Source organism: Grammomys surdaster, unplaced genomic scaffold (assembly GCF_004785775.1).
Source record: "Grammomys surdaster isolate TR1022 unplaced genomic scaffold, NIH_TR_1.0 242, whole genome shotgun sequence".
Classification (NCBI taxonomy): Eukaryota; Metazoa; Chordata; class Mammalia; order Rodentia; family Muridae; genus Grammomys; species Grammomys surdaster.
In genome coordinates, this window is record NW_021604687.1 from 5,838,117 (window position 1) to 5,860,144 (window position 22,028).

General features: G+C 45.9%; 1 protein-coding gene across 4 annotated transcripts in view; it reads right to left on the reverse strand.

Annotated features, from left to right (window-relative positions):
• Positions 1 to 575: 575 nt before the first annotated feature.
• The window catches only part of Prkag2 (protein kinase AMP-activated non-catalytic subunit gamma 2), a 247,279-nt gene continuing 225,826 nt past the window's right edge, over positions 576 to 22,028 (reverse strand). For all 4 annotated transcript variants that reach the window (XM_028774646.1, XM_028774645.1, XM_028774648.1 and 1 more), the window contains 10 exons: positions 17,819 to 17,900; positions 15,898 to 15,956; positions 14,209 to 14,254; positions 12,252 to 12,306; positions 11,022 to 11,148; positions 8,484 to 8,649; positions 7,970 to 8,007; positions 6,209 to 6,355; positions 3,379 to 3,472; positions 576 to 1,659 (listed from right to left, as the gene is read on the reverse strand). In XM_028774646.1, coding sequence (XP_028630479.1) covers positions 1,628 to 1,659; positions 3,379 to 3,472; positions 6,209 to 6,355; positions 7,970 to 8,007; positions 8,484 to 8,649; positions 11,022 to 11,148; positions 12,252 to 12,306; positions 14,209 to 14,254; positions 15,898 to 15,956; positions 17,819 to 17,900 — 846 coding nt within the window. In that variant the 3' untranslated portion in view covers positions 576 to 1,627. The remainder of the gene's footprint in view (positions 1,660 to 3,378; positions 3,473 to 6,208; positions 6,356 to 7,969; positions 8,008 to 8,483; positions 8,650 to 11,021; positions 11,149 to 12,251; positions 12,307 to 14,208; positions 14,255 to 15,897; positions 15,957 to 17,818; positions 17,901 to 22,028) is intronic.

The following is a 22,028-nucleotide window of genomic DNA, read 5'->3' on the forward strand; positions in this document are numbered from 1 at the left end:
AGTGTCTTTCAGATGCCCACGTCCAGGGCCAGATATCAAATGAGTGAACTAGGTAAATGTACTGCAGGGTTGTGATGTTTTGTAGCTCCGAGTATTAACTTAAGCCACCACTGTTTCCAAGGAGGGTGGGGTAGGCTACACACGTGCTCATTTATTTGTCCAACTAGTAAATAAATTGATACCTCAGCGTACACACAGACTAAAACAAAACAAAAAACAACCATGACAATTCTTGTTGACAGGGCCTTGTTCTGCAGCCCAGGCTGGTCTTGGATTGAATGCAGGGGTTGGGGGAGGTCCTGAAACTGGGAAGGTCTCTGCCTTTACCTGCATTGGCAGGAGTGGGCTGCTAGCCCTGGCTCACGTGATAGGTCTCTTTTTAAAATAGATTTATTTTGGGGCTGAAGAGATGGCTCAGCGGTTAAGAGCACTGACTGTTCTTCCTAGAGGTCCTGAGTTCAATTCCTAGCAACCACATGGTGGCTCACAACCATCTGTTATGGCATCCGATGTCCTCTTCTTGGGTGTCGAAAGACAGCTACAATGTACTCATACACATAAAAACTTGAGCAAACTGGTAGATAGGATTTATTTTAATTTTCAATCTGGAAAACAAAACAAAACCCTAAAACAACCCCCCAAACTCTGCTCATATATATATACACAGATATATAGTGTCAACATTTTCAGAGCACTGACATGGGGGACTGTTTCCCTTCAACTGCATGACAATACTGTTTTATGTGTCACAATAAAAGTTACAAGCGTCTTGTCAGCGGTCACACGAACATCATGAGTTTACATTTCAACACACAATAAAAAAAAAACAAAAACAGACGTCTTCTGGTACTTCATCCCTGCGACCACGGTACATTCCCATAAACGTTTAAAGACCCAACAGTGTCTGTTTTGGAAGGCATAACCTTTCCAGATCCAAACTAAAATCTCGAGAGATTTTTTCCACTTGAGAGAACAATCAAGGTTTTATTCGTAGGTATGGTGAAGTCCACTCACCAAAAGATGTGTAGAAAACCTACATGAGAGTAAAAACAAAGCGCTGTTGCCAAGCCAGCCTCGCTGACAAGGTAGCCAGAACAGGACATGTAGCACTTAGAAGCATCACTCGACGTTTTCAGTTGCCTATATTCAAATTAAAACTTTTCAACCAATTGAATGAAAAGAGATTGGGTAAAAGGTTTGAAGATGCTCACACTCGGGGTTGGGTGTCTCTTCAGCAGCACTTTGGGGCGTGCGGCAGCGGCGGTGACATATTGCGTTTGGACGTAAGGCACCGTGATCTGGACGTGCCGTTCACTCACTTTGTCACCTGTTCCATCCCAGTGACTTCTTTGAAATGAAAAGTAGTACTATTTCAGGACACAGTGCACTTTAATGACATACAGCATTGAAAATCCTTCAGACAGGTCTGAGGACAGTCTTTGAACACAAGCCTGAATCTTCAAGCACATTAAATCTTTTCCTATACTTATACAAATCACTGGAAAAATACCCATCGCTAAACCCTGATATACATTCTTAGCCATTTTATTCTCTTCTACTGCAGCCAGTGTTCATGAGGCAAAACTTTGTTCAAGTTCTCCTGGGAGGGCGGCTACATTCACGGTGGTCATTCGGTCTCCGTCTCCTTCTGTTTGGCACCTGCCAGAGAAATGGAAAGTGGAAGTCTCAGAGCTTATGTTCATGGCAGGATTCCCTGCACCAGCTGATCCCACCCAGCCTGGCAGTGGCTTCCAAAGAGAGAGATAGGAGGAGTAAGTGGTCACAGAAGCCCCACCCCCTCCCACCATCAGTTCAGCTCCGATACCACATCTTCCCATTCTAAGTGTTGATTCTACTGCTAAAAAAGTAAAAATAGGCAGAGTTCTTTCAGCTGCCATACTCAGAAGATTATTCCCCCCTCCCTTTTTTTTAAACAAAGCATTACAACGCATCTAAAGACAACTGTGTGTAGCATCTACAAGTTCCCACCAGGTTTCCACAGGAGATGGCAGGCAAAGCCACTGTACTACCCACAGCACCTCTCTAGTGTTCATCTGAATAAACCCTTTTAAAAGAAACTTTCATGTGTGTGGGTGCCTTGCCTACATGCATCTCTGCACCATGTCTGTACAATGCCCATGGGGCCAGACAGGGGGTCAGGTTCTCTGGGGCCAGACTTGTAGGAAGTTGTGAGCCATCATACGGGTGCTGGGAATCAAACCTGAGTCCTCTGGAAGAGCAGCCAGTGCTCTTGACCTCTGAGTCATCTCTCCAGCCCCTGGCCTTGGTTTACTGAGGCAGGCTCTTGCTATGTACCTCAGCCTGGGCTCTACCTTCTGAGGGCATAATTTTGTCAGGCTACACTTAACTTTGCAAAGAGATGAAAAACATACTAGAGCAGGAGGTGGTCCTTGAACCCACTCTGTAAACCAGGCTGGTCTTGAACTCACTGAGATCTGTCTGTCTCTGCCCCCCCTCACCCCCCCTCCGAGTGCTGGGACTAAAGGTATGCGCCACCACCGCCTGATTCATCTCTCATAATTTCTGCATGATGTTGCTGCTGGCCATGGTCCCTGTGAAGGTAACTCTTTAATGGGGTTGGTCCTGTGGGTTTTGGATCTGAGGCAGGACTGTGGCAGTTGCTGGGGACTCTTATGATGAGTCGTTTTAGGAAACAGCCTAATTACAACAGCTAGTCTTAGCTGAGATTGATTACTGAACTAAAGAAAAGCAATACCACCACAGTGTGCACATAATTTAATGCTTAGCTACTAGAGTTCAGCACCTATTGCCATGTCATGTCTTGGGTCTGTACCCTGTGGAGAAAGGCTAGCTGGTTTCCATGATGCTGCTGGAGAGAGAGGTGGGGGAGGGGATGCAAAGAGAATGTAAAGGAGGATGTGACAGTGTTTTAAGACCCAGCAGGCCACCTCTTACCACAGACACACAGCCAGCTCTCCACCCCTGCTCCTCTGTGTGTTTTCTAGAAACTTGGCTCACTCAAGCAGAACATTAGAACTTCAAAATGGGAAGGAAAGCCAAAAAGGTCTGCAGAGCAACGCACACACAGGGTGGGTGGTAGAGGGAAGATTTCAGCATCTCTGTGCCTGTCCTGGAATATCTATCTATCTATCTATCTATCTATCTATCTATCTATCTATCTATCTATCTATCTATCATCTATCCACCTCATCTATCCATCCATCCATCCATCCATCCATCCATCCATCCATCCACCCCCACCCCCATCTATCTATCTTTTGAGTCCCGTTCTCTTTACGTTGACCTGGAGCTCACAGAGATGCACCTGTCTCTGCTCCCTAAGAACGAGGATTAAGCCATGTGATATCATGCTGGCCCAAAATCTGCATTTTTCACCTGCTGGTGTGAGGATCAGGGCTTGCAGGATGTCCGACAGGGAGATAATACCCACAATACTATCTGCTTCACTCACTACCACCAGTCGATGGACCTGTGAAGAGAAAGAGTCCAGGTGTGAGGTCATTGTTTACGTGTATGTGTGTGTGTGTGTGTGTGTGTGTGTTACATCTGCCCATATACCTGTACACAGGGGCTAGAGTTTTTTTTTTAATTGCTTATTTTATTTAATTAATCGTTTAATTTATTTATATTTTCTGTGTGAATATTTTGCCTGCATATATGCTGTATACTACATGCATGCAGTGTAGCTGGATGCCAGAAGAGGGTGTTTGATCCCCTGGCACTGAAGTTCCAGATGGTCTTGAGCAGTCTTGTGGGTACAGGGAATCTAACTCGTGTCCACTGGAAGAACAGTCAGAATTAGCAGCTTCTGAACCTTCTCTCCAGCCCCACATAAATTTTTTGAGACAGACTCTCCCACTAAACCCAAAGCTTGCCACTTTACTAGCCTGGCTGGCCACCAATCTCTGCCCACCAGGGCTAGGGTTACAGGACCGTACTCCTGCCCCCTCTTGGCTGGGTGCTGGGATCCAAACTCAGTCCTCTGCTTGCACAGCAGGTGATTTATTCACTGAGTCATCTTCCTGGCCCACATGTGACCATACAATGAATATGGCTGTAAAGCTGGGGCTGTACGGTGGACAGTCTGCAGAAAGGGTTGGGCCCAGAGGTAAAAATGTAACACCTATGCCTTGACCACAGCAAGAAAAAAACCAGCCAGTTCTATCTGCTGAGCTTTCAAATTTCAAACCATCTGTAAAGGGATGATACAGACTCCAAATTAATAATCTTGAATGGTGTGTGTGCATGTAATGTGGTGGGCATGGAGGCCAGGTTAACACTGGGTAATCCTTCTCCACAGGGTCGGTCTCTCTAAGCCTGGAGCTCACCCACTCAGCCACACTGGAGGTTAGCAGGTCTCACAGATGCTCTTGGCATTTTACTGTAGATGGCCTTTGGGAATTACCAACAGAGGGATCTCCCCCACTCCACCACAGCCTCAAATTTTAATATTCAATCTCAGTCTCTTGTAGCCAGCAGGTAACTGGCTTTAGGTGGCAAAGAAGGCTAGAAGGCTGTGGGGACTAAGGAGTGGACTCCCTGCTCTTCTCCTCTCCTGCTGTGGCTTTTCTGTGACATTCAGGTATCAATGCTAATATTCAAGAGGCTACGCTGTGGCAGACTGAGGCAAATGTAGTCACCTCTGGTACTCTCATCTGAATGAGAGAGCGCACAGTGTGGAATAGCAGGCCGATGTTTCAATGTCATAACTTGCTTTAGGGTTAAACACTGGGTGCTCTGGTTAGCTGGCTATCTGTGGCCCTGTGAAGAATCGTCTGGTGAAGGAATTTTAATAAGAGACATCTAACTGAGAGAACAACTTGTTTATATCCTATTTCCCCTTAATGGCTTCTTTTAAACCATAGACTTGCCAGAGTGTGGGCATTCTCCAGTTTCCTACACCCACGTGAAGGTCATTTTCAGCAGGAGCTCCTGTTAGTCTTTGCTTTTTCCATTTGGCCCCTTCTCTATGCAAACATGAGCGGCAACTCCTGGAATCTTATTGGCCTCAATACCTGGCCTTTTCTCATTTGTAGCTCTCACAGTGGATTCCCTGTAGGATGGAGGCTGGGCCCTGCAGGAAGGTGGTTGGATTCTCTTGGACAGACACTGGATTCTCTAAGACAGACAGTGGACTCTATAGGACAGAAGCTGGACTCTCTAGGACAGACAGTGGACTCTCTAGGACAGACAGTAGACTCTCTAGGACAGAGGCTAGACCGCATGAGGTGCAGTGGAGTTCTGACAGCAATGGCTCTCAGTATAGCACAGGACTTTACGTGTACAGCTTTCACTGTGGAAGTTTATGAATGCCTCTTAGTGGTCTCAGAGGTAATCAGGCGCTTTGCCGCTTAGTTTACATATCTATATTTAAAATATCAAAACAGCCTCATTATTGGGAGCTCATTTTACATAGTAGGGAATGTTCTGTAAGAAACAAAACTGCATTCTCCAGTCCTTGAGAGTGACAGACACTTGAGGGGAGGGATGGAGGAGGGACAAGGGGACATGGGAGGCCACTCCTAGCCCTGCCTGAGAAGGAAGGAACTGTGGGATGAGAGGGTGGATGACAGGCACTACTGTGGCCCCTCCCTCCTTCCTGGGAACCCTGAGCAGGTATGCTTGAACATCCCACAAGCTGTGAAGGGCAGGGAGTGCAGGGCTCATCAAACAAGCCTGAGGACGTGAGTTCAATCCCTGGAGTCCACATAAGGGGGGGGGGATAAGAGAAATGACTGCCACATATTTGGACACACTAGCAAATATGCGCGAGCACACACACACACGCACGCACGCACAATCAGATTTTTGCTTTATGTTACTATCATTCGCTTTGTTAAAATAACATTATACATTTTTTTTCTTTAAAGTCACAGATACTTTGACAGGACATATTGACTAAAAGCTCCCTGGGCAACTTTTGTTTTTTTCAAGTGTTCATTTTTGTTTTTCTTCTATGAAAAGTATCTCGCCAATATTTTCCACTCACAAAAACTCATCGAATTCAACTCCACTCAGCAAGCATTCCCAACTATGTATCAAACTCTGTTCTGGGGTTCAGAAGTCTATGAACCCACTGCTATCCTACAGAACCCGTGGCCTGCCTCCCAGGGCTGGGTCTCAGCCTCCCATGGTGGCTACTCATTACTTGCTGTGTGTGCTGAGCAGACACGAGGGAAGATGTGTGCTGGGCGGTGGTCCTCACCTCGGCTCTCACTATTCTGTCCACGATGGTCTCCAGTGTTTCCAGCTTACTGCACTTTACCACACCCTCAAAATACTGTGAGCGGTGCTGCAGGGCCTGGGTCACTGTGATGTCTAGGTTATTGTACGTTTTCTCAGCAGCAAGATTCTGTAAGAGTCACAAGAAAAAAAAAATACGTCCTTCATTTCCATTTGGATGAATGGGCAAGTTGGTTTTTAAGAACATTTACATGAAATCTGGCATCAAGAGTTCTCTTCCCAGCTAGTCTCCCCTCACTGCCTCAGTCATAACTGAGGGGGGGGTCCCGTTCCTCGGCGTACCTTGATTACGGAAATGTTCATTTGTTGCTGTGTTGTTCGTGTGGGGGACTGAACCCAGTACCTTATGCAAACTAATTGGGTGCTCTACCACTGAGCTACACCCTAACCTCTCTCCTGCTCCCTTTTTAAATTTCGAGTCACGCCTTCCTAAGTTATTCAGGCCAGTCCTGAACTTATTCTGCAAATCAGGCAGGTCTGGAACTTACAATCCCCCTGCCTCAGGCTCTTTCACAGCTGGAGCTACAGGCTTGGCAGACAGATGCAGTTTTGTACGTTTAAAGAGATGAAATTTCTTTTATGTGTGTGTGCATGCCTACACACATGCATGCCTGTGTGTGTGTATGAGTACATGCGTGTGCAGTACCAATGGAGGCCAGAAAAGGACATCTCATCCCTTGAAGCCGGAGTTACAGGTGTTTGTGAACCCTCAACACTGACATCTGAACTCTGGTCCTAGGGACTCACATCATGTACTCTTAACTTTTAAGCCGATTCTCCAGCTCATAGGTTATATTTTGACGGTGTTTTCTGCCAGGCTCCTCCCCCACTTGTCCACCAAGGCTCTACACCCACATGAGCAGTATCTCTTGAGAAATAAACTAACACCTGCCAAGGGTAAGATGCCTCAGAGGGAGGGTGCCTGCATCAGTGTCTCCCAGTGGGTTCTCAAAGCTCATGAACTCTATGAGGGAAGTGTGGGGCCCGTCAAGATCAACAAGAGACTCAAGAAGCCCAGAAATCCACAGAGTCTTCCAAGACTCCCATCGATTTTAGTGGGTCCATCCACCCAAGGTTCTAATGGAAAGATTTCTCGTTTAATGAAATGACTTTTGGTTGAATCAAAAGACATCTGCCAAAACCGTAATCAGTGGCAGGGTCAAAACTGTAGCAAAACGTGCCTGTTTCAGCTGTCAAACCTGTTCTTGTTCTTAGACCCTGTGTGTGAAACAGTGTTAAAGGCAAAGGCATCAGTGAGGAACCTCAAGACCAGCAGTCACAGGTGTGCTTTGCTTTAAGAACCCCAGGAAACTAGGGCCTAGATCTTAGTCTCTTGGCTGTCTTCTTAGAACAGGGTCTCCCAACCTGAGCAGGAGTCTGCACAGACACGACTCAGCTCATGTGTTTATTGAGCACCCCCATAGGCAGAGCAACCCCCAAAAGAAATGTGGCCAAATAAGGCTCATGAGCTGTAGGGACAGAGGCAATGAGCTCCCATTGAAATGCCCAGGGTTGGTAAAAGCACATACACACAGCTCATTGGTAAAGCAACGACTATCAGAAAGATCTCCCCTGGGAGGAGGCTGGGCTTCTCGAAGACTTTCACTCGGAAGGTTAGGAATTATTACATCATGGAACAAACAACTTAGTATATTTTTAGTTTTCATTTGTCCTAAAATGCTTTCTGAACGACAGGCTTAAGAACATGAAAACAAGTACTTACAATGACATCAAACTTGGAATAAATATCTACAACTTTTCCTAAAAATGAAAACATACGTTAGAAAAAAACATTTTAGAAACAGTAGCTCATTAAAAAAAAAAATCAGTCTTAACTGGACAACTACTATGGATTAACAGTGTTGAGTAAAGCAAACAGGCTTTTTTTTAAAGGTGAACTAATATTTTAGTATTTGGTATTTTTTTTTTCTTTTTGGTTTTTCGAGACAGGGTTTCTCTGTGTAGCCCTGGCTATCCTGGAACTCACTCTGTAGACCAGGCTGGCCTTGAACTCAGAAATCCGCCTGCCTCTGCCTCCCAAGTGCTGGGATTAAAGGTGTGTACCACCACCGCCCGGCTCAGGAAATGGTATTTTGATGTAAACCAAAAACTGAGCCTGCTTTAAGTTCTCATTTTCCTGACGGCTAACTATGGGAACTGCAGCCCAGCATTCGCTTCTCTGCTGTCTGCTCACTTCCTGCTCATCCCAGCCCAGGAGCAGGGATAGCCTCACAGACCTGACTCATCCACCACAGGCAGTGCAGATATCCGTCTCTCCACAAAGATGTTCAAGGCTTTGATGATGGGAGTATCTGGGTTGATGAAGGCAATATTGTGGTACGTTCCTATTCCAAGCTCATCCAGGTTTTGCTTCATGAAGGCGGGCTTTGGCATATCAGACATCTGAGCAAGGAGAGAACATGAGAATGTTCTAGAACCCCAGCGTGCCCTTTCCGTGTGCACACATTCAGATCTGAATGAAAGACTATGTTCAACGAATTAAAGGCAAGTCTTTCCTAACAGTTAGCCCGGTGTCTCATTGCCATGAAAGAGTTATCCATCAGAACTGTCTCTCTCAAATCAGCTAACAGCTCCACACGATGTCTTTGTACAAAAAAAAATGATTCTAAGTATTCATGGTTTGCTTTCTCTTCGCACCAAAACAGTAGGAAGAAGATGAGATCGACAGGTCTGTCTGAGAAATTAAGACCTGAAAGCTATTGCTGATTGAACCCTTTATTCTTAGGTGATCGATATTCAGCCCTGGGATCTGAAGTGACACGAAGCCCTGTGTCTGGGTCTGACTGGCAGCGACTAAGCTGTTCCTGGTTCCCACATCCACTGACTGTATGCACCCCAGATGAATCCAATTTCTCACTATTAACAACAAAGAATAAGCCAGCTGAACCAAGTAGAAGGAATCTTTAAAAATTAACTTTCCTTTTCTGACTATTTCAGAGGAGGAGGGATAAACTGGAAGAAAGTCTAGGATCAGGCTGGACTACAACAGAGTAAGGTCTATGGTTTCAAAGATCCACCTTTTATAAAGGGCAGAGTTGACGCCATCTTCCTGGTGTACCTTATAATTATCAGGAAAAGATGAACAATTAGAAGAAACAAAATGTTCAAGTCAAAGAGTTCATCAATATTCAAATCATGAGACTCCTAGAAATTTAGAGAAAAAAAAAAGAGAGAGAGAGAGAGAGAGAGAGAGAAAGACCTATTAGGTCATCTAATCCATCTCAACACAGAAATTCTCTTTCATATGCCTGGGAGGGTACCACTACCCTTCCCCAGAATGATCCTGATAACCAGTAAAAAACCAAAACCAAAACCAAAAAAAACCAAAAAACCAAAAAACAAAAAACAAAAAAAAAAAAAACAAAAAACAACAGGCCATGGTGTTTATTTAAAATACGTTTTTTTTTGTTTTGTTTTTTTAATCTGAGAACCCCTGGCTGAATATTTTGGCTACAAGGTCCTATCTGCCATATTTGTCCAAACTAAGGTAATTCCCTTCTTCTCTTCAGACTAGATGAGTGATGTCATGAACAGTGTTAACAGCACCAGCTGGACAGGGCTGTATAAGGACACTTCATGCAAAGCTCCCAGTATAGTGCCTGCCAGTGGCCAACTGTCACACATGAGCTCCGGGGGCTGAGCCACTAGCCTAGCAACCACGAGCCTTGAGCGCCTGCCCCTCTGCCCAAACCCTTGGTTCCTATGATGTCTCTACGAGGAAGGCTTCCACAACCCCCATTATGGAATGATGGACGACACCCCTTGCTCACTCTTCTTCTGGTGCCTAGTAAATGACATGGGCATTTCAGCAAATTATTCTTCCCCCGATTTAATCAGGAAATTCGATTTGTCTCTGGATATCCTATTAAACCATGTGACCAGCTGGCTCACCAACACTAAAACCTTGACACCTCTGTAAACCCCTGGCCCTGCAAGGCTACACCCAGGAGAACAACTTGGGCCCTTCTGTAGACTTGTATGCTTAGTTGGTTCCTGAAGGGAAGCTGCAGACAGGATCCTGGAAAAGCCCCTTGGAAGTAGCTTTCGAATGTTTACTTCCTATAGAAAGATCACTTCAATTGGCCTTTCTGAACCATCAACACTTCTGCTGCTGCTCCTCCTGGCTGATGACGTCATCTCCATATTTACACAGGTGATGGGGGTGTAGATGAAAACCTCCCAGCACATTCCTGCTCCCAGGGAACCTCCTCTAATGCCACCAGTCTCAGGGGCTGTGAATACAAACCACGGAAGTCCACTCTGGTGTATCTCTTGCTCACATCTGTCCTGCCTTGGGAGTCTCTGGCTGCTGCACTTGAGAATGAGGTGACCCAGGGGATGGTGTTTTTCTGCTCATGCTTCTAAAACCATGACCTCACAAACACACCACAAACAACTTCTTCCCTAAGTCCTGGCTCCCTCCATGGATGCCACAGGCCTCAGTGAGACTGACATACAAACGGCTCAAGCTCCCCCTGCATGAGACTGACATAACACCCATCCTCAGGGGGGGGCATTCTCCAGTTTTATTATTTTAATACCAGGACTGAAAGATTTAGGACCAGAAGCATTTGAGCTGGTGTCAGCTTGGAGAACACACAGTGCACACAGTAAGTGAGTTGAGAAACTGAACTGTTGTGAAACACAGACCTTGGAACTAACGGTTTCTTCTACTGAGAGCAACGGGGGAGGGGGGCCCATTTACTTGATGTTAAGTGACAGTCAATGCAACTGCATCTTTAGGGGCTACTTACAAAAAGCTGGAGGAACTTGAGGATTCGTTTGTGGGTGAGTATATAAAGTGCATTCCCACTGATAGGGTCAATAACTGGCAATCTGTGGATTTTATTTTTGATCAACGAGTATACAGCATCGAAGAGGCTGCGGGAAAAGCCATTAGAGTCATTAGGAGGCTTTCAAGAGAAATCCGAAAACCTTTGGACCACCCCAGCTTTACAGTGTACTCTCACTGCTTTCATATTACCATAACAAGAGGCTCGTTAGTTTAAAATAGTCACGGCAGAGTTTTACATGGGCGCTCGCCACTCATCTGCTGGTCTATCTCAGCCTCAAGAGGGAAACACGGATCTCCAATAAGGCAGGTTTTTTTAACAGTTCGTCCAGGGATTTGTTTGAAAGACGCAAGCCTTCAGGAAGGCCAGCAGTGATGTCAGCACTGAGGCCAGGTGCCAGACCCCCAGGGTGCCTGCCTGCCCTTCTGCGTCCTTTTTGCCTTCTGCCACCACTGCCAAGAAGCCTGTTGGGTGTACCTTCCCCATCCATCTGGAAATGAGGTAACAAAACCAAGTGTCTTCTCTCTCCTCTAGAGCTCTTGGGCTTAAAGCACCTCCTACTCTGTCCATCTTGTGCTGAGAGCTGGAGGCTGTGCCTGAGTCCTGCTTTGCCCTGCCAGCTCCTTCAAGGCTGCCTCTGGTCTGGGCTGAAATCACTGTGGGAGTGGTTTACTGCTTTTCCCAGAATCCAGCCACTTCCGATTGAATGTTGGGGCCAAGACTGAAACCCTGAGGATCAGTAACTATAACAGGACCCCTCACTGATGCTGCCACACATGAGCTGGGTGTTCAAAACTGACCTGGATGACCAACCCCATAGCCAGTCACTTGTATCCACACAGTTGTTCCACCCCTCACAATATTCCTCCTCCCTGTCTCAGGACTTGCTAAATTGTCTAGGCTAGCCTTGTGCTTGCTAGGTATACAGCCCAGGTTGGCCTTAAAACTTGCAATCCTCTTATGTTTGCCTTCCCCAAGGTGCAGGATTCCAACTATGCGACACCTATGTGTCTGGTTTTGCTGGGACTTCCAACACCTCTCAACTTTTGGCATACTATTTGGATTAAGGAAGCTGGCCCTAACTAGACTCGAGGAATATGTCTGTCTACTTCCACTTATCCATCACGGCAATAAAATATCTAAATTGCCAAGAATGTTTTTTAAATGGGGGAGAGGAAGCTTCACGTTTACCTGGCATCTGGAGAGATATTCACCAAAGGCTTGAAGGTTTCTTGTAAGTACAATTCTGCATTTGTAGAAGGAAAACACACAGTTAGCTACAGACCTGCTGAGTGCAATGCGACTTTACGTTCAAAATCCCTCCGCTGAAAGGAAATAACGAGACAAACCAGAAACCCAAATAAAAGATAATTTACCCCAATCTATTGTTACAGTCATGGTTATTTAATGTGGCCTCAACTGTTTTCAGGGCATTGTACTTGCAGAAAAATCAAATATGGGGGTGGGGTGGGGAAATCCCAATATTTCCACAGATGCTGGCAGCATCAGGAAAAGCTCTGATGCAGAGCAACAGCAGCGGAGGCCATTGGGTCCCATCAAGTTCACATTACTATCAAGAAATGAAACGTTTTTCAGAATTCCTTAGAGCAGATTTTTCATAATCTGGGAGATAACATCACTCTAACCAATGTTCTTCAAATGCTCTCGTTGTATTTCACTAAACTGATGCTCAAAACCCAGGGCATGTTGGGATTCTTGCCAGCACATACATGTTTTCTTTGTAAAGAAATCAACTGTACTTAATTTGGTTTGCTGAGGTCTGTATGCAGAAGGTATCTGAGAACATCCTGATGTTGTCTCGCTTCCCAACGCCCTGTAGGTGGAAGTGTAAATATACCTAAACACGGTCAATGGCGTGCATACAGCACAACTGGATGAGAGGTGCCTGTCTGAGTAGTTCATCAAGTCACTGACAGACCAGATGGATGACATGCTCACTTAATTCATCTAGTCTGCCTTGATAAAGCTATGCTCCATAAAACACCCCTTGACAAGCTTTCAAAATCATGTTAAAATAGAAAGGCCTGAAGAGGCCTGGAACACTCCAGTTGAAGTTACAATTTCTCGGCTACTTTGAAACTTGGTCATCCTGCCAAGCACGTGATGGGAAGAGCGAAACCAGACTCCTAATGACTAGCTAGAAAGTTTCCTGTGGTCGGTCCCTCCCTTTCTACTCAGGCTATCCCTTGAGCACTGGGTCAGGGCTCTTATGCACTGATCAGTGGGGGTGTCCTCTGACCATATCCCATGTGAGTCTGTCCTGCCTACTGTGAATCTTCAAGATGACAACTCTCCCATCATGGAACAAGAGTTTAAAATATGACTCCATTGTAGGCAAAAAAATCACATGACTGCAAAGGGTGAATTCTGGCATGGCAAATAGTTCTTTTGTATGTATCAGTGTATACTATCTATGTGTGTGAATATCTGTTTGTGTGTATACGCCAGAGAACACCTCAAGTGCTCTCCACCATGTTTTTTTTTTTTTTTTTTGAGATAGTCTGTCACTAGCTCTGGCATTGTCCATTCAATCAGGCTGGCTAACCAGCGAGCCCCCAGAGACTCGCCTGTCACTGTGTCTTCACTGCAGGGACTGAGTGCACACTGCCATGCCTGGCTTCTTTACAAGGGTTCTGGGGACTGAGCTTCGGTTCCCTGGCTCCCACACCCTGCACTTTAGCCCCCACACTATCTTCCTAGCCCACGAGTTCCTGAAATGATTTCTTCGTTATCCCATCTGAACCGTCCAGTTAGACCCTGTCTCGTTCGTCCCAGTTTTGCTGTCTTGGTAGGAGAACAATTCAGCTTAATCAGACAGCTTGCTCTGCCCCATACTCGGGCTATGGTGATCAATATCTAAGGGTGATGCTCTGTGATCAGCTCACTCAGGTCTACAGCTCCAGGCCTGGTGCAAGGCCACACATATGTGGCTACTGTCAACACGGCCTGTCATAGAGGGACAGTGTGCACATTAGCATGGAAGCCCCTCCAAATGGAGAAGCGGGAAGCAGAGCGTTGTAGCTGATAGGTTGCAACTCAGCACAAGAAATGATCTGAGACGGTAAACCATGCTTTCACATAGCATCTTCTCCGTGTACTGAAGAACGCAAGACCTGGCAGAGCTTACCCCTCCACGTTTCAATCTTATGTTCCTCCAATTCATAAATTTGTACCTGCAAATAAGAAAAATCCGTGTCTACGCGTGTTACCATTCACCCGGGCGAACAGCTCCGCCCCTGTTATTCTGTTTGTAACTAGAAAATTCGGGGATACAGGGAGAACATATTTCCAAGTACTAAAAAACAGCTCTAGCCTTTTTGTACCTACATTTCATTGGTTTCTTTTCCCCCCAAATCTTTATTTAACTAAACGACCACAGAGATTTGCTGTATGGTGTCTGCTGTTTTTTAATAACATATATGACAACAGAGTATTCCAAGTCTGGGAAAACTTACTTAATTTTTCTCTAAGTAAGGTGGGTTTTTTTTTTTAGTTAAAAATGCTTAGTAAACAGATGAAAGTAACAGGTTTTATGGTGGCCCTTCTTGTTTGTACGTACGTATCATATACATCATCTTAGTCATCCTTTCGTTCGTACCCACCCCTCACAGCTGTTTCCTTTCTTCCTACATAAGCAGCCCTTCCTCCTGTTTTGATGGCACACATAGGCCTCTTCCATCTGACTCCCCACTCCTACCCAGAGGGTCCCCCTCCCCCTCTCCCTCCTCAGGCCATTTTCTACTCTCCCATCCTTCTGGAGTTTTCCTCATGAAGAAACTCACTTTTGCATTTTATTTGGGAATTACAGGCATGTGCCACCCGGTGACAGTCTGATCAAGTGATGGATCACAAACATGACGGTAAGAACCCATTCATGTTGTGGCCATCTCAGTCCGAGTAAAAACACTTTGCTGTGTTCATTCAGTGGGATCAATTGATGCCACGCCACTTAGAACAAGCTTCCCTGTTAAAAAATGCGTATTAGCGGATAACTGACCGCTGCCTATAAACACACGGGGGTAACTTCTGCCTTTCAGGTACTCCATATAGAACTAGTTAAATAAAACAGACAGGTGACCTCCCCACCACAGCAGACAAAACTAAAACCAAGCTGTGTTTAATACAGGGTAGACTGGGTTTCAGTTCAAATTGCCCTTCTAGAACATCTGGGCTAGGTGCCAGGGTGTCTGCCACCAACGGCATCCAGAACAGTCTTTTCTGTTAGCAAGAAAGATTCAGAACTGAACTTCGATTTTGATTTCTATGTCCTCTTTCCTAGTTTCCTTATAGTAGATATAAAACCACAAAGGAGGGGTTGGGGGTGTAGTTTAGTGGTGGAGGATTGCCTAGTATGCCCAGTGCCCTAAGTTTCCCCCCAGAACTGAAATAAAAAAGATAAATAAATCCTGGATGGGCCATGAGAGACTATCAAACGACACTCAGAACAAGAGGCCTGCAAAAATAAAGCCCTGTGGCCACTTTATCTCCAGGGTGAGAGGAAGTAGGGGAGGCAGCACCCTTCCTGGTCCCAGCAGATACCACTGCACATACCACCAAGCTGCTAGTCACCAAGCAGCAGGAACTTACACATATCAGGGCAATAAATTAGAAAGGGTACGTCTGCAGCTCAATAAAGCAGTTACTTTTTTTTTTTTTTTAAATTGGTAACTTTTCCAAGCTTCAAAAAAAAGACGTGAGGCTGAACTGACTGTTTACCTGGGCTGGAAGTCTTATAGTGGACTTCCTTATGTATTATACAAACTGGGAAAACCCATCCCATCCTGAACACAACCACAGTGAGGTCCATGCCACTTACCATGGGTGATTTATAGTATCTGTGTAGTATATTTATGAAATCTGTGATCGTGAGCATTCCTGAAACAAAGAAGCGAAAGTTAAAAACAAAACTAAGGGTCGGGGGAGCTAGCTCAGTGGTTAAAGCGCTTGCCACATAAGTGTGAGGACAGGAGTCTGGATCCTGGGAAACACTGGTCGGCGTGGTGGCTCACTTTAATTCAAGCCTTAGATGGCAGAAACAAGGGATCTCTGGAATAGACTGGCAGGTTTACTAGGGAGGCATATTGGCAAACTCTGGGTTTGATTGAGAGACCTTGCCTCAAAGAGGAAAGTGAGCAACTGATGGAGGATGGCTCCCGATATTAATCTTAGGCCTTCGCAGGTATGCACACACACACACACAACACAGGCATACATGCATACACCACACACCCATACACACACACACATGACTACAGATACCCTCATGACCACACTCAGATGCAAATGTGCATACACATACATGACTATATATACATGCATATACACACAAGTGTATGGCACATACACACCACACACATAACTACACACACCTACAAACATACATACACCACACACACACACACATGCGCGCACACACATATATGACCACACACACACAAATGTGCATATACATGTACATGACTACACACACACACACACACACACACACACACACACACACACACACACAAATGAATACACGCGTCGTACAACACATACACACCTATGGAAAAAGACAGACAAAATGACATGTAGAAGGAAAGCTGCCAGCAGCAAGTGAACCTTCAACATGTACGAGAAAACCTTGTAAAATGCAACCCAAAGATCTCAGGCTCAGTCTGGTGTATTAAAAAGGGCATACATTCCTGACGCTAAACTAGAAGTGCAAACTGAAGTCTAACAAGCAGTATGGAATTGGCATGTTTGGCGGGCTAAGAGAGAACCAAGCAACACTCATAAAGTCCTGCAAAGACTTGTAGCTACAGGTGAGCAGTTTTATATGTTTCAGCAGCAGATGCTGACATTCCCTAAGTGAGATGGGGGTGGGACTTCTGGGACACCTGCCCTGTTTCCTGAGAAATGTTCTGAACACAACGGGATTAGCAAAGAGTCACCACCCATTGCAGGCCTACTGTGTGCTGGAAACTAGAATTGTGAGGGTGGAAAAAAAGAGGATGTTTTCTGAAAGAACATTCTAGTCTAGAGGGAGAACAGACTTCAGTAGTTAATTTCAAACTAATGTCCTGAGAGCAGAGCAACAGCACAGTTAGGTCACTGACTCTGGCCAGATGTGACAGGGTTTACATATCTTTTCCCCCTTTCAGTACCAGGGTCAGAGCCAGGGCCCCCACACATCCTAAGTAAGCCCCACAACACTGAACAACACCCCTAGTTCTTGGCTATTACAGACAAGGTCTTGCTATAGCTCAGGTGGGAACTTGCATTCTTCCTGCTTCTATATCCCAAGTGCTGGGATTACAGGCATGTGCCACCATATCCAGGGCTTACCCAGAATTTCTGACAGCTTAACAATTGAGCAGGCACTGATTACATTCACATTCTGACCCCTGCCGTCATTTACAAGGCGATGAGCAGAGCCCGTACACAAGAGCAAGTGCCTCGCGCTCATCTGACCACCTCTGTGGTGATTTTGTTCCGTGTGCTCAGAAACTGCTAAAGTAAAGGAGCGACACCCTCCGGGCCGACCCACTTGAAAAGCAGAAAAGACTGCAATAAGCTCACAACATTGTCTTAAATTCACTAGTGGTTTGGTCTGGTCCAGTACGCAAAAGCCAGAAAGTTCTTCAACTCAGAGAATGCCTATCAGGCTGAACCTGCGAGGATGGAATCCTGGAGCCCTCTGCTCTGCTGGGAGAGAAGGACCTTCCCACACAGCCTTCCCCAGCCACGCCACTAACCTACAAAGCTCTGCTTTTTGCTCTCCCACAGCGGCGCCGCACGAACTCCGTTGGCTACCAAGGCAAAAAAGGCCTTTTTGACCTGGAGAGAAACCAGAAACAAAACATCCTTTTAAAGTCCACATCTGAGGAGGAAAATACTCTCAAATTAAGGTTTCAACAAAATCTTTCTAGTAATTACTGATGTTAAGTGGTGTAAGTTTGGTAGGTGTCTTAGTCAGGGTTTCTATTCCTGCACAAACATCAGGACCAAGAAGCAAGTTGGGGAGGAAAGGGTTTATTCATCTTACACTTCCACATTGCTGTTCATCACCAAAGGAAGTCAGGACAGGAACTTACACAGGGCAGGCACTTGGAGGCAGGAGCTGATGCAGAGGCCATGGAGGGTTGCTGCTTACTGGCTGGCTTCCCCTGGCTTGCTCAGCTTGATTTCTTATAGAACCCAAGACTACCAGTCCAGGGATGGCACCATCCACAGTGGGCCCTCCCACCCTTGATCACTAATTGAGAAAATGCCTTACAGTTGGATCTCATGAAGACATTTCCTCAAGGGAGGCTCCTTTCTCTGTGATAACTCCGGCTTATGTCAAGTTGACACACAAAACCAGCCAGTACGGTAGGCTACAAATAACACGTGTTAGCAAAATGTTTTTATGTAGCCTACTTAAAGATATTTTAGATGTGCCTAACCTTTGACATTGTAACATGACACTGTCATCTTTGGAAAGCTCATTTAGAGCAGTGCGATCAAATTACAAAAAAAAAAAAAATCACAAAAAACTCAGACTCATTATTTTCCTTTTGTGTGCGTCCGTGTAGGTATGCATGAGTGTGGGCACATGTGTGGGGGTCAGAGGACAACTTAAGGTGTTGGTCTTTGTCTTCCACCTTGGTTTGGGACAGTGGGGGTCTTCTTTGTTGCTGGATGCTGCGTACACCAGGCTAGCTAGCTGAGAGGTTTCCACAGATCCTCCTGTTTGTGCCTCCCACTTCAACTATAGGAACAACAGATTACAGATACATGATACCAAGGTTAGCTTTTTACACGGGCCCTGGGGATTTGAACACAGGTCCTCACACTTGTGGCAAATGGTTTGAACATGGGAGACATCTCCCAGTCCTCAAAAGACTTGAAGTAAGTTCACAATTCTGTGTTCAGCCATGCTTAAAGGGACATACTCTAAGCTGCATGTGGCCTATGGGCTGCAGGTTGGCCACACCTGGTAGAGGGAGTGGGGATTATATTTTTGAAACTGAAAGGTAACTAACTTCACTTTTTTCTTGGCTGTTAACTAAATATTCTTGTACATACAGATTTTCTATAATTAAAATCATAAAAAAATAATAGCCTAATTTTTCCCATGTGTAATGGGTAATTTATATGAAACAGTTATAATGAATTGTTTGCAATGATAATTGATCATTATATTAAAAAAATCACAACAAATAACGATTTCCAGTCCCCCACAAAGATGAGAAAGGCGGGCATACAGTTAGAGGTACTTCACAGCACTACAGACAAACCATGAACTCTGGGGCTGTGACAGTGCAGGTGCTGTTCAGAGCAGGCGCCATTCACAGGTGGCACTTTGTCACTGTGACACACACCCTCAGGGATACTGTAAGGTGTCACACTCCATTTATTACGAGCCAACAGCCCAGGGCTGAAAACAATCCTCTCAACAGCACATGCAAACAAGGAAATCACTCTGTATTCATTAATAATTCAAGATATGCAAATGAAACATTCAAACATTATTCAGAGCTGCTGCTGTCGTGTGGACCGGAGAATGGTCCTCAGATGCCTAGCTGGAAGGAAGTAAGGTCTTTTTTGAAATAGAGTCTCCCTGTGCAGCCTAAGCTGGTCTGGAACTTGTGATCCTTCTGTCTCCGCCTCTTCTGGGTTTTAGGATTCTGGGTAGTTCTCCCCTCCTGGCCCTTCCCTTTATTTTCTGTCTCTGCCTCCCACCACCATGGGTGATCAGGCCTCCTCCACCACCTGTCCTCACTGTGATGTACCACGGCTTCTGTCCCTACTCCTGCCTCCAGGCTCCTGCTTCCGTGAGTTCCTGCTCTCACTGCTTTCAGTGATGAATGGTGACTGTGAGCATAATCAATCAGCTGCTTCCTCCCAAGTTGCTTCTGGTTACGGTGTCTCGTTGCAGCAAGAGTGACCCTGACTAAGACAGTGCTTGAGCTTGTATTAAGAACCACAAACCCATCCTGCTATTTGTACTGCAGGGTATCCCTGCTGGATTATTTTTGGGAGTGGGTTTCCTGTATATGTGTGTGTGTGTGTGTGTACATGGGCGTGCCGTGAACGCGCAAGAGGATCCATTTATCCTGCTGCAGGTCTACCCTTCTTTTCCTTTCTTCGGTATCAGATCTGATCTCCAAAGCTCCTCCACCACCATAGACAGCCTGGTAATGTCTACCATCTCTTACTGTATCAGGATGCGGTTCATCTGAGAAATCAGACTCAGTTCTGTTCAGAGAGACAACATTCCGTAATCTCTAGATGATCTTCCTCTAATCATTAATGACGTCACCCTTCCCAGCTCCTGACCATCGTCCTTGGCAATGAAAGCAGCAGCACAGCAGAAGGGCTCCAGTTTCTCAGGCCACACCAGGGACCACTCATGAGCAAGGGGACCAGTCCTTCCTTTCCCTCTTGCCTTGCGACTGACTGACTGAATACCCAACTTTCCTTGTGCATCTTAACTCCCATCTTAGATTAAAATGATAATGAACACCTCTCTTCTCCTTATAGCCTTCCATTTTACTTTTGATGACATGTACATGTACATCTGTGTATATCTATTTAACTTTTTTCTTGGATAGTCTTGCTATGTAGCCCTGGGTGGCCAAGAACTCACTCTGAAGACCAGGCTGGACTGGACTTGCAGCAATTCTTCTGCCTCTGTCTTCTAAGTGCTGGAATATAGCTTTGACCACTACATTCTGAAATCTTGGCCTTCCTCTCGGCCTCTCATGTCTGGCTTGGAACCCCGTGGCAAGCTTTCTTGGATGAACATAACACAGGCCACTCACTCTTTAAAGACAACCCCAGCCAGCCTTGCCACCTTCTTGCTGGGGACAGGTTTCGCCATGTCCTATAGCACGAAACAGCTTATGTACAGAACGAACCGAGACATCTCGCTATCTTATGCCTGCACAAACCTGGAAAGGATGTGTGGGAACAGGCAAAAGAGGAATTTAACACTCAGCCTATGGGACAGACAGCTATAGGTCTATAGGTGGACTTCCCAGAAACTGCCCAATCACTGTTTTGCCTGTGGAGCCAGAAGAAGCTTTAGCTGTCCAATGGCTGCCTAAGCTCAGGGCATGCTAAGGCTGTGTTAAATGAGGCTGAGATGCTGCCACTCTTGGAGGACCATGAAGACAGGAACTCCTGCTGATTCCTCAAAGGCAGCCTGAATGCTCAGGCCACAGGTCACACCATCTTTGAGTGGCAGGAGAATGCAAGTGCCATGTGAGTTAACTAGGGGGGCAGCCACGACACTATGTTCCATGGGCCGAGCACACAGCAGCAGACAGTGCCTGGAACAGCCTTGCTGGTTATCATGGGAACAGTATTCTGGGCAGCAGAAAAGCCAAGGCAGGTGAAGGTACCCATCGAGGGCAACCAGGAAGCAGTGGGGATGAGAATGGCCCACTCCCACAGGAATCTCTGGTGGTAGCTAAGTACTTAGCGTCCCAGGAACAAAACAGATCCAACCTTCTCATTTTATTTTAGCTATTTATCGCCAAAAGCCTGACTTGAGCCATCAACATACAGGGATGCTGTCCTCCAGCTGTTTCCAGTGTGGGTCAGCTCTCCTGGGCTGTGCCATTTCACTCTCACATACAGTACTCTGTGCTTGGTGCCCTCCCCAAGGGACTTGCAAAGAGGGACATGAGGACCTAGACATGGGTTCTGACCATAAAATGCCACTGCAGTCCTCTAGTCAGAGCGGGGTTCTAGTATCAGGCAATGGGTGGCGAGTCAGCTTGAGCTTGAACCACTCGACTTAGAGCAGAGCTGCAGAGTCAACTGTAGCTGTCTCCCCTGGTCCTAGGGTGTGCTCCTAACACCCCGGGAAGCTCTCCAGGGGCTTGCTGAATTCAGGATGTGAGATGCTATAGGAGGAGTTGAACAGGAAACTTCTGGCTACCAGGTTAGCAAGTCCCATGTGTAGAGCATCCCCGG